Here is a 12,018-nt window from a genome sequence, read left to right as displayed (position 1 = left end):
TACGTACAGCAGGCATATGATTGTGAGGGAAAAGAAAACATTTCTATAAGCTAGGAAAGAACTGCTATGTCTTTTGAGGTCCTGGCTATTCTGAGAAACTCTGGTATATTAAGTAAATGAGGAGGGATAATCTACCTCCTCACCTAGACTTGAACACTATAGCTGAATGTTGACTTTTTCAATGGAAAAACAAACTAGCTCAACAAGGAAAGAGCATGAGCGGGAAGGATAATTGGGTAATTGACCACATACATCCGCTTGGCAACTCTCCCGCTTCCTTGATCTGCATATAAGGAGTATGCCGGCCACCTGGGACAGTACTTCTCTAGGACATCATATCCTGTCTCCTCCACCATGCACCTTCTCCAGCTCCTGTTGAGAGCCGGCCCTGGCGTCTTGGTCCTTGTTCTCTGTCTACAGCTGGGGACCAACAAAGCTCAGGAAGACACGTGAGCCAAGTCTTTTTCTTCCTCACAAAAATTCCTTCAGGGAGGGCTTCTATCCTAGCCTGGAAATCTATCCCTGAAAACTTTTCAACTTCCCAGATCTCTAGTCCCAGGGATGCTTATAAACCCCAGGTCAAGTCCCACTTCTCTCCTCTTAGGAAGTCTTATCAGCTCCCCTCTATTTCCACTGGATGCTTCTGGTTGTCCATGGAAATACGGCACTCAGTGTGCATAAAGGCTTTTATTAACAGTCAGTCTTCCTCTGTGGCTCTGATCTACATCCTATCTATAGTCTACACCTTTGTTAGATTTCTGCTCAGTAAACTTTATGTTCTCACAACTTGTCTCCTAGAACAGTAGGTTTAGCAGGTCTGTGATACACAATTTTGGCAGGAATGGTGAAAGGATCAGAAGCCTTGATCATTGATCCTTGACCCCAGAGTCTGAAGTTGAGCTAGCCCAGAAGCTTAGACATTCTTCCTATTCTGAAGCCCAAAGACAAAAGCAAGGACACACCCACCCACCACCCACAGTAGGCCCTAGGAGCACAGATTCAGCAGCCAAATCACTGAGGGTACATTTTTGAAGGAAGCAGGAAAATCAGGCAAATGAAGTAGGAAATGCAGCCAGGGTCTAGGAGAAGCAGGGCCACTCGGCAAATCTAGAGGGTTTTCTTCACAGGAATATGGTTTTGAGTGCTGGGTTTTTGAATTGTGATTCTGATGATACATTCTGTGGCATGACCAGATATACTGTCCTGGAGTAAACCATTCAGAGTTTTGACAACTTGCTATAGTGGAGGCCATTGTCCTAAGAAACACTGAGTAGGGGCAGGTTCAGATACAGATGTCACCCCATGTAGCCCTGAGATGGGACAGCAAAACACTGAAATAAGCTATACTAATTAGAGTGATCAGCCATCCCCATTTGTCCAGGAATTTCTCGGTGTTAGCACTGAAAGACCCTCATCCCAGGAAGTTCCTCACTACCAGGCAAGCTGATCTGATCACTCACTCTGGCTAAGATGGTCATTTTATCAATCCCAAATTCATTTACAGATGAGAGGAATTTTGGAGACACTTAATTCTTCACACCCTTTTCTGTGCACTTAGCACTAGAGCAACTGGTACAAGAAATAGAATATCTCCAAAATCTGAGATGCTTTACTCTAGGAAAAGGGGACCCTGAAGCATTGTAGCAAAAAACCTGAATTTCCTCCTGTCCCACCCCAAACCTAAAGAGCTCAACCAAGAGTTTCTGGGAGAGAGAAGGTAAGTCTCCTAGTCCAGAACCCAGACCTCCCCGATGGAAAAATCCTTGACTTCCTTCTGCCTCCATTTCCTTTTCCCATCAGATTGTGGTATGTGGCTTGAAAGTAGGGTATCATCTAAAGTTCCCAAATATGGCCATGTGTCCAAATTCACTGCAGAGCTAAAGAAAAACAAATTCCTAGGCCCAGGAACTAAAGAAGGAGGATCTCAAGGATGACTCTAAAAATTCTTCCAGTGCATTAAGATGTTTATGGTTTAGTATGATTCCGTTGATATGGAATATTCTACTAACCATAGCTCGAGCCCTCCCACATAGTGGACAATCAACAGAACCTGGAGGATTTTACTAAGAAATGACATGTAATATTGTACTTTTATTCTCTTTTAACTTATTTTTTGTCAGTAGAAAGAACAACGATGCTCAGTTTTAAATAAAGCATTAAAGTTGCTTTATTAAACAAAACGGAGTCTGTAGAAAACAACCAAACCAAACAAGGATCAAAGATTCCCAAGGGTTGTGATGCTCAGCAAATGATTCATATGCCATCATCCCCTTCCCTTGCACCTTCCCTGTTCCCTCTGTTCTGCTCATTGTGCCCCTCTCTCGTGGACAGATCTCTGATTTCTGCCCTGCTTCTCTCTTCCCAAAACTAGTCGAGAAGTGATAAAAATGCAATTGGAGATGCCCTCAAATGCAAAAGAAAATGAAGAAGTCACTGTGAAACTTAAAGTTGCAACAGAATTAAGAGAATGTATGGTGGTAAGTAGAGACCTGGGGAAGTAGACTCATAAAACTCTGACTCCTTAGGTATGAGTAAAATTAGATTAATCTCTCACTTTACCATTGCATATTATACCTAATAAAATGCTGAATAGCAATCCTCATGCTCCCAATTCTCATATGTGTTATGCTACTTGAGCCTCAGAACAATCATCAGACCTTGGGGCAGATTACTATTCTCATTTTACAGATGAAGGAACCAGATGCAGACAGGTGTAGGAAGAATGAGAAGCGAAGAAGGAATGAGTAGTGAGAAAAGCACAGCTAAATGGAAGAAGAGAGGAAAAGTGTAAGGGCTGGGGGAGAAGAGATAAGAGCTCCTCTAAGGTCCTAGACATGATTATTTGAGACGATGGGTGGGATAGGGGGTTCTTACAAGAAAAACTGCAATCTCAACCAGTGGATTGAGGCAGGTGAACAGAAGAGCTATGTTGCAGAGAACACACAGGGTATTTTTCCCTCCTCTGCAGTAAGCTCTAAGAAGAAGCTGTGTTCGTTGCCCCTCCCTCTGCCCTTTTGCTCTACCATCAGAAGTTCACTCTTGTTCCAGCCTCCTCTCCCCAACAAAGAACCCACACTCTCCTCCCTATTTCCTCCAGTTGTGGGAGGGAGTTCCAATCCCTTCACTAGATCAGAGTTCTCAAAAGGAAATGCCATGTTAAGACTCACCTGTGCATTATCGCTCCGGTTTGGCTGCTCTGGGCCATCAGGAAAAGGGGTCTGTGCAGCTTTAACCCACAGAGGCTTTTCCCCAGGAGAGTGTGTCTTCTCCTCCCTGCTGGCAGACTTCTCACATGTTGTCACACACACACAATCTGCCCCTTGATAGCTACCACTGTTCTAGGCCCCACTGACTCCTTCCAGAAGGGCACTCTCTCAGGCAGCACAAGCATTTTCCTATGACAGAAGTTTCCTAACTCAAGTTATTTTTATGTATGATGATTAAATCAGAAACAAAATTGGGAGCATGAACACTGTTATTCATTAGAATACATTCTAGAAATGGCCCCATACCTGTAAGAGAAAGACTTCTGATCACTGAGCAAAGAACAACACAACTGCTTTGTCAAATTTGTCTGTTTACAGTTCAAGAATATGAACCTTGTACGTTAATAGCGGGGAGGGAAACCACATCATAATTTTTCAATTTTGTTTTATCATAACCACAAATGATAAAAGGAATGAGAATGTGTGCATAAAAGTCTTATGATAATGGTAGTTTCTGTTGATGATAGATAATGAAGTCTGTTTCTACCCCTGAGAAAGTGTTTAATCACATGTGAAATACTTTTGTGCTACTGTAACTTTAAGGACTATGTTTTAAGGACAATGCTAATAAAATAAAATAAGGCAATCTTTTTAAAACCTACCCAAGTACAAGGAATCTCATAAAATAAACAATATTGCAAGTTAGAAAGAATTTATGGGGAATTTTCTTAGTTCTGACCAACCAATTTTTATTTGTAGCTTCTAATATTAAAAATATGTATGGTTACAAAAACATCATATTTTTAAATTTTTAGGAATATATTATTTTTATATGTGTAAAGATCCTAGTATCTAATCTCAATTTTCTAACAATTATAATACTTTTGCAAATAAATTTATTTTTGATCAAGTGAAGTATTAGAATCACAGATTTAGATGAAGTCCCAAAAGTTCATTTTCACTTTTGTTTCCTTTGCCTTTGGAGACCTATCTTGAAAGAAGTTGCTGTGGCTGATATCGAAGAGATTACTGCCTATGTTCTCCTCTAGGATTCTGATGGATTCTTATCTCACATTGAGGTCTTTTATCCATTTTGAGTTTATCTTTGTGTACAGTGTAAGAGAATGGTCGAGTTTCATTCTTCTACATATAGCTGTCCAGTTTTCCCAGCACCATTTATTGAAGAGACGGTCTTTTTTACACTGTATATTTTTTCCTGTTTTGTCGAAGATTATTTGACCATAGAGTTGAGGGTCCATAGAAGTATTATGCCTTCATCAGAAAGGATGAATACCCAACTTTTGTAGCAACATGGATGAGACAGGAAGAGATTATGCTGAGTGAAATAAGTCAAGCAGAGAGAGTCAATTATCATATGGTTTCACTTATTTGTGGAGCAAAACAAATAGCATGGAGGACATGGGGAGATAGGAGAAGGGAGTTGGGGTAAATTGGAAGGGGAGGTGAACCATGAGAGACTATGGACTCTGAAAAACAATCTGAGGGTTTTGAAGGGGCGGGGGGTAGGAGGTCGGGGTACCAGGTGGTGGGTATTATAGAGGGCACGGATTGCACTGGGTGTGGTGCAAAAATAATGAATACTGTTATGCTGAAAATACATAAAAAATAAATTTTTAAAAAAATCACAGATTTAAAATTAAAATCAATTAGGCATACCTGGGTGGTTCAGTTGGTTAAGCATCTGCGTTTGGCTCAGGCCATGATCTTGGGGTCCTGGGATCAAGCCCTGGGTCAGGCTCCCTGCTCAGCAGGAAGTCTGCCTCTCTCTCTCCCTCTGCCCCTCCCCTTGCACCTGCACATTCTCTCTCTCTCTCTCTCTCTCAAATAAATAAATAAAATCTTTTTTAAAAATTTTGTATTTGTGGGGTGCCTGGGTGGCTCAGTGGTTAAGGACTCTGCCTTCAGCTCAGGTCATGATCCCAGGGTCCTGGGATAGAGCCCTGCATTGGGCTCTCTGTTCAGCAGGAAGCCTGCTTCCTCCTCTCTCTCCACCTGCCTCTCTGCCTACTTATGATCTCTGCCTGTCAAATAAAATCTTTAAAAAAAAAATTTTTTTTTTGTATTTGTAATTGAAAGAGAACTTGTGACAAACCACAAGGCTTAAACATTTGTGGTATGGACCATTTTGCTGGTCTCATGAAGTCTAGGGAACTCTCATCAGAAAATTGCTTTTAAAAGTGTTCCTAAAATGCATTGGATTACAACAAAAACTACCATATGGAAAAATAGTGATAGCATTATCATCATGCCCAGCTTAGAGCCTACTTAAAAATTTAAAAAAAAAAAACTTTTGAAACAGTACTACTTATATTTCTTTATCAACATATTAGCCAAGAAGTCAATACATTTAAAATATAGACAAATTAAATTTTATTTTGTAAAAACTATATGGGAAGGCTCTTGTTGCTCAGCTTGAATAAGTAGCTTCAGCTGTGCACTGGCTTTTGACAAGAAGTGGATTCCAATAGATTGGGATTTTTGTTTGAATATTCGAGTGTTGAAAACTCTTGTTTATTAAGATAAACTGTTGTAAATGCCATAAAAAGGTAAGCCAGGCAAGAGTAGGTTTCTTGAAAGAAATACCAGGATCTTCAAAGTATTCTGAGTAAAATTCCAATGGTGAGAACACTTGAATTAGCTGTTTGGAGCTGACGGACTATTCGGTACATGGTTGCCAGTTACCTGGGCAAGCTTCAGGAGACAGGCAGATGGCCCCAGCCAGGACCATGCAACCCTGTGTTCAAGGTAGTGATGACTGCAGGCAATATTTTGAGATATATAAACATGTAAATTAATACTAACATACCTATGTTTCTCTTCATGATAAAATCATACACACTGCTAATGCCACTGAGGATCATTGATAAAATAACAGAAGGAATACTCAATTTCAGTGAGATGTTGATGAAATTTCTTTCCATCTGAGTTCACTGGACCCGCTGGGTCTCTGAACTCTAGGATAACACCCCGTGCTGAACACTAACCAGACAAAAGCTTCCTGATGCTGATGAAACTTATGTATCTCAAGTTGTAAAGCCCTCTCAAATTAAAAAAGGAAATTTACCATCAAGATTTCATTTGTTTATCTTACAGCCAAGTTTGGTAAGTAACTGTTTACCTCTCACAACCAAGAAAAGAAAGACAGAGAGATGTCACTGCAATCATCAAAAGTCACGGTTTGAGAGGAACATGGTTCTGGCAACAAGACCTGGTTTTGGCTTCCACACCCAAGAGCTAAGCTGTGGTCACAAACCAGTTCCTGAAAGCCCTAGTTGGGAAACCAAAGCAAACTTGCTCTTTAGATGAAGGCTGCCCCAGAATGAGTTCTGCTTGCCCTGTCAACTCACTAATTCTTCCTTTCAGAGCACAGACCCACAGTGGTGCTAAAGCAGGAATTTGAAGATATGTTGACAGAAAACCTTCTGACTTAAACTTTAGTTCCCAAAATGATACTATAAAAGTGGACTCCACAGTGCCTCTGATCTACATCCATCCCTGCTATTTGCACACAAATGATGTTGTCCTCATCTTTCTTTGTGCTCTCTTGCCTTTCTCTCCCTTTTTTCTGCTCCCCAGACTAACACAGGGTCCTCTCTGCCCACCTCTTCCTCCACAGATTAAAACTTACCTCCAAGGCAGCCGCCCAATGGATGGTCCTTTTAACTATATTTACACTGCCTGCCTCTGTGAGGATTATTCAAGAACTTTCTTCTGGGACTTTAAGGTCAATAGTAAGTATAGGGGCCATCCAAGGAAAGAACTATCCACTAGGGCAAGGGAAACTGTAAAGAGAAAGGTGACTTTGGATGTGGGGCAGAATGTCAGGACAGAAGGGTGGAGAGAAAGGAGGGAAGAAGAGGAGACAGTGGATGGGGACTATGCCCATGTCTGAAAGTTCAGGGGTTGTATGAGAAAAGCCCAAGGGAGATACACTTGCAAATGATTTGGGGAAACTGGGCCCTAGTAGGGAGGTGCCTAAAACTAGTAGAAAACCCAGGAAATGGGGTTAGAGTGTTATCAGAGAAGATCTTTGTCCTTTTCTCTTTCAGGAACTATGGCAATAGCAACAGTGGTCCACATTATTCAAAAAGAAGATATCTGCCCTAATATATCAGTGGTGCCCACTGAAAGTAACTATTATTATACCATTAGGAAAATACAGACAGTCTGATCATGCTGGAAGCTCTTGTCTAACTGCCCCCCAGGGTGATTCCTTTAAGAAAAATTGGCTGGAGTATCTGTTGTGGTCTATAAAATAAACTTCTCACAAACTTCTCTGTGTTCTGTTGTGTCTTCCCTTCCAAATCTATCCCAGAGGAGCCTCAGAGCACCCAGAATTTCTAGAACTTTGTTCTCTCAAAAAAATGTTACTGAGGAGTTTATGGGTTCTCATTGTCCATTGGTAGGAAGAATGAGAGATGAAGACATAGAGATGACTCACAGAATCTGAAATTCTCTGGACTCCTAAATATTATGCCCCTTCCCTGTACCCATGCCCTGTGTTTCCTTACTGTAAGGAAAAACTCAGAAAGCTAGATAATGTCAGGTGTTAGTGGAAAATGAAGGGCTATGGGAACAATTAAGCACTGCTGGTGGCCTCTTTTGGAGAGCCATCTGACATTACATAATCATACTGATTCTTCAGATACCATATGATCCATCACCTCTACAACTAGAAATGATGGTAAGAGACCCTGGGTTCCTAGGCCAATATTCTAGCTATCAAAGAGAAAGCACCACTGAATAACCATTGTTCTAAAATATATGCCACATCTTGAACAACATCACCATAACCCTAAATGGTGTGATCTCTGAGCTATCTCTTTAGCTGCTCATTTATGAGATTTTCCCCCACATGTTGTAGGTTACCAGTAGTTTCCTGATGATGCCATTAATGGCAAGCTGGTAGATTCTTTGATCATGTGCCCATTGCAACTCTTTCATTAAAAAAAAAAAAAAAGATTCCCGTAATCTGAAGAGATATTAGATGAGATTCCATGTCTAGAAATCAGATACACTTTAAGCCGTCAGATGGCAGTGCTGGCCAAAACACTTGCAGACAAGAAGGATACATCCATATCTAGAATATATATCAGCCTCAGTAGAGATGAACTATTGCCCCCTCAAGAGACAAAGGGTCCAATGAACCAATGTATTCTCCAAATGGTCTTCCCACTGTTGAGGTCTCAGCATTTGTCTCTGGGCTGAAAAGTTGGCAGCCACAACATCTAAATCACTTATGGTGAGAGGCACATGCACAATGTCAATGATCATTGCCTCACTGGCCATCACACAAGCAGTGAAGTAGCTAAGAACAGAAGCTGCCTTATAACCATTAAACCAGTAATCCTACCCAAATAATTAATTGTTCAAAGTCTCCTCTGTGTCATATTCTTTCTTATGAGCATTAACATGAGACACAAAAAACCACATACTTTGTAGCTTATATCCTTGGTTCATCCGATAGCCAACTCATTCATGAACCACACCTGGGTGTTTTATCTCTAAAACCCAGTTATAAGAACTCCTCCACCCATGAAGCTGCAGGCCAATCTTAAGGAAGAGTGTTAGTGCAGTGGGAGTAGCTGACATGAGATAGGAACCACAATTTTTCTGTAACTTAAGACCTCTGGACCAACTTGGATCCAATTGCAACTATGCTATTTCCATTGTATGATGAATTGCTGCTGTACCCACCCAAATTTATAATTTGTGGATCAGCCAATACCTAAGTCATCATGGGAAACTCTGGTCCCATAGTTACTTGGTGTTTTATGGTCAAGTTTTAGGTCTTTATAGTGCTCATGTGCTCCTTTAAAAAAAAAAAAAAAAGTTCTATGCTACAAATGATATGGCTGTACTTCAGAATCCTATTGGTCTACTCTGAAACTCTCCTCCTAGGTCTCACCAGAGACTATAGTCAGTGTCTTTAATCTACCATAGGAAAAACGAAACACATAGCATATAGGATATGCCAAGTAATACGGCCAAAATAAAGAGGACTTGCTTTGTTCAGACTGCCATAAAAAAATGCCATAGTCTGGGTGGCTCAAACAACAGAAATTTGTTTTTCTCACAGATCTGGAGGCAAGAGGGCTAAGATCAAGGTGTCAGCATGGGTTCTTGTGAGGGCCCTCTCCCTGGCTTGCAGATAGGCACCTTCTCACTGTGTTCTCAGGTGGTGAAGAAAGAGGTCTGGTGTCTTTCTCTTCTTATAAAGGCATAGTTCTGTCTTAACAGGACTCCATATTTATGACTTCATTTAACCTGAATCACCTCCTTAAAGGCTCTATCTCCAACACAGTCATGAGCAGAAGGGTGAGGAGGGTTACGGCTTCAACATATGAATCTTGGAAGGGACACAATTCAGTCACAGTAAATAAACTTTTTTCTCATGCCAAAGTTTGAGCCTGCTACAGAAACCCTTTTTTGCTCTGATACCACTCAAAACTGGTGTCTTTTTGAGTCACCTAATAATGTGACTGAATGTGTCATTCACAGGTGTAAATACTGCCTCCAAAATCTAAGGTCTTCCAAGTATTATGCTTCTTTTATAGTGGTAGTTTATTCAAGGTGCAAAAACTATCTGGAAAAAATATTCTAGGGGCACCTGGGTGGCTCAGTCAGTTAAGCATTCAACTCTTGATTTCAGCTCAGGTCATGATCTCAGGGTCATGAGATCAAGTCCTGCACTGGGCCTGCTTGGGATTCTCTCTCTCCCTCTCTGGAAAAAAAATTCTAGCATGCCCCAGACCACTGAACCCCTAAAAACTTCACTGGTGAGGTAGTCACCTAAATATGTGCATTGTTTAGGTGTCTTACTAGAATTTTGACAGCACCTGCTACTTCTTGCTCAGCAGATCCAATTAATACAATATCATCAAGATGTGGACCTGTAGTCTGTTCAATGTCAGGATGATCAAGGTACCCATATTATAACAGGCATTAGGAAAATTAATATAGTATGATGGCAAAACCATGAATATGTATGACTGCCCAACCAGGCAAATATAAACTGCTCTTGATCTTTTTATTTGATGAGAAAAAAAGGAGCATTAATCATATCAGTAGCCACATAAAAAGTGCCAGAGACTATACTTATATTTCTAGTGAACATACCACATCTGACATGGAAGAGGTCAAGAGAATTTTTTGTGTATCAGTTCATTTTGCTTGTTTACAGTAGCCAACCATGGCCCATTTTCATACATTTGACTTTGCATGAGCCAGACTGCTGAAGTAATAGAGGTATAATTCTGATCACCACCCACCATCTTTCAGTTTTTTAGGATGGCACTTTCCTCTACCATCCCACTAGAATGAATTGTGACTTAACTTTCTTAGCTTGGGGATGAAATTTCACCAGATCCCGCTTAACTGTTCCAATCACAACAGTACTTACTTCACAGGTCAGGGAACCTATGTAAAGGTTCTGCAACAGTTTATTATATTCATCAAATTATACATTTAGGGACCAGAAAAGTGACCACAGCATAAGAAAAAAATGTACTCACTGTGAGATGAACTTTGACCAGGACCTTACTTATCTCCTGACTTCCATAGGTCTCATTATACCATGGAGGCATGATAGCATTTTGGTGTTACTCTCAGCTTAGAACCAGCATCCAACATCCTCAAAAGAGTGGTAGTTCCTCATTCTCCAGATGTAATTATTCTGGTGAATGACGAGAAGTTTCTTTAAAGAAAGACTGAGGTAATATATACTACAAACACATGTTGTGGTGTTGCAGGTCACTTCCTCAAGGGGACCCAGTCTCTCTTTGAATCAGTAGGCTCTGAGAGCTAATTCTTGTCTGGAAAATAGGAGAAGGATAATGATTTGCCATTATGTTTGCCAACATCAGCCTTCTGCTTATTCAGTTGAACTTTTTGTATATATAAGTTAAACAATCCCCTGTTGTCTTTCCACACATCCTTCTTCTATAAACATCATGGCCTATCAGCCATCACCAAATATACCTGTTGGTGAAAGTTCCCATTATAATTTTGGCCTTGCTGCCAGTTATTTTAATTATGACACCCTTGCCTCCAACAGTGAAGTGCCAATTCCAGGCCTCTGCTAGTTCAGAATCTTATAAATCCCACTGATAGACAGAAATGTAGATCTATAGCAGCATTTTTCTACTCTACCCCAACCTAGAGAGGACTCTCACCAATGAACTTGTTAAAAATTCCCGTGTCCCACCTTCCCACTAACATTCCTTACTGTTTTACCAATGGGTATGTCTTTTGGGATTTCTCAAGTAGTAAAGTCAGCTAATTGATTCTCTGGCCTTGAATAATAACTCCACTCTGGCATGCTCTCTTCCATTAGTCTATTGAATTCCTAAATACTATGACCAGAGTTTGAGCATAACCACATTATTTTCCTCAGGTCACCACAATTCCAAACTCTAAGGGGCCACCCCAGCAGAATATCAGACTTATTCCAGATATTCTTTGCCAGGTACTTAAATTCTGAGTCTTGGGATAGAGCCTCTCTGTAAGCACCTTCCAAAATCCCAAACCCCAATGATCCCTACCCCTAACATTCATCCTTTTGTGTAATTCCTTTCCCTTGAGAGCAAGCAGGAGTAATGACCTCCTTCTACTCAGTGGAAAATAGCAAAGTTGATGAGATGTCACTTATCTAGTCAAGCCCTGGAAATCAACAAAAGCTTAACAGGAGACAAAAAAGTGAGAGCAACCTGCAGTTTGATGCTATTGCAGCTCTGGAAAATACCTGGTCTCACCCAGCTCAAGCCCCAGGCAGCTCCAGACTGGCCCACTA

At 40.8% G+C, this 12,018-nt stretch overlaps 1 protein-coding gene across 1 annotated transcript; it reads left to right on the top strand.

The window, feature by feature from the left end:
* The first annotated feature begins 297 nt into the window (after positions 1-297).
* PIP (prolactin induced protein) lies at positions 298-7,502 on the top strand. Its single transcript, XM_032305515.1, has 4 exons — positions 298-449; positions 2,372-2,477; positions 6,844-6,958; positions 7,277-7,502. Exons 1-4 carry the CDS (start codon positions 355-357, stop codon positions 7,396-7,398), a joined length of 438 nt encoding a protein of 145 aa, XP_032161406.1. The 5' UTR covers positions 298-354; the 3' UTR covers positions 7,399-7,502.
* Positions 7,503-12,018: the final 4,516 nt, after the last annotated feature.

Source organism: Mustela erminea, chromosome 11 (genome assembly GCF_009829155.1).
Source record: "Mustela erminea isolate mMusErm1 chromosome 11, mMusErm1.Pri, whole genome shotgun sequence".
Lineage (NCBI taxonomy): Eukaryota > Metazoa > Chordata > Mammalia > Carnivora > Mustelidae > Mustela > Mustela erminea.
The sequence above is the reverse complement of the archived record's forward strand: the minus strand, read 5'-3'. Positions and strand labels throughout refer to the sequence as shown.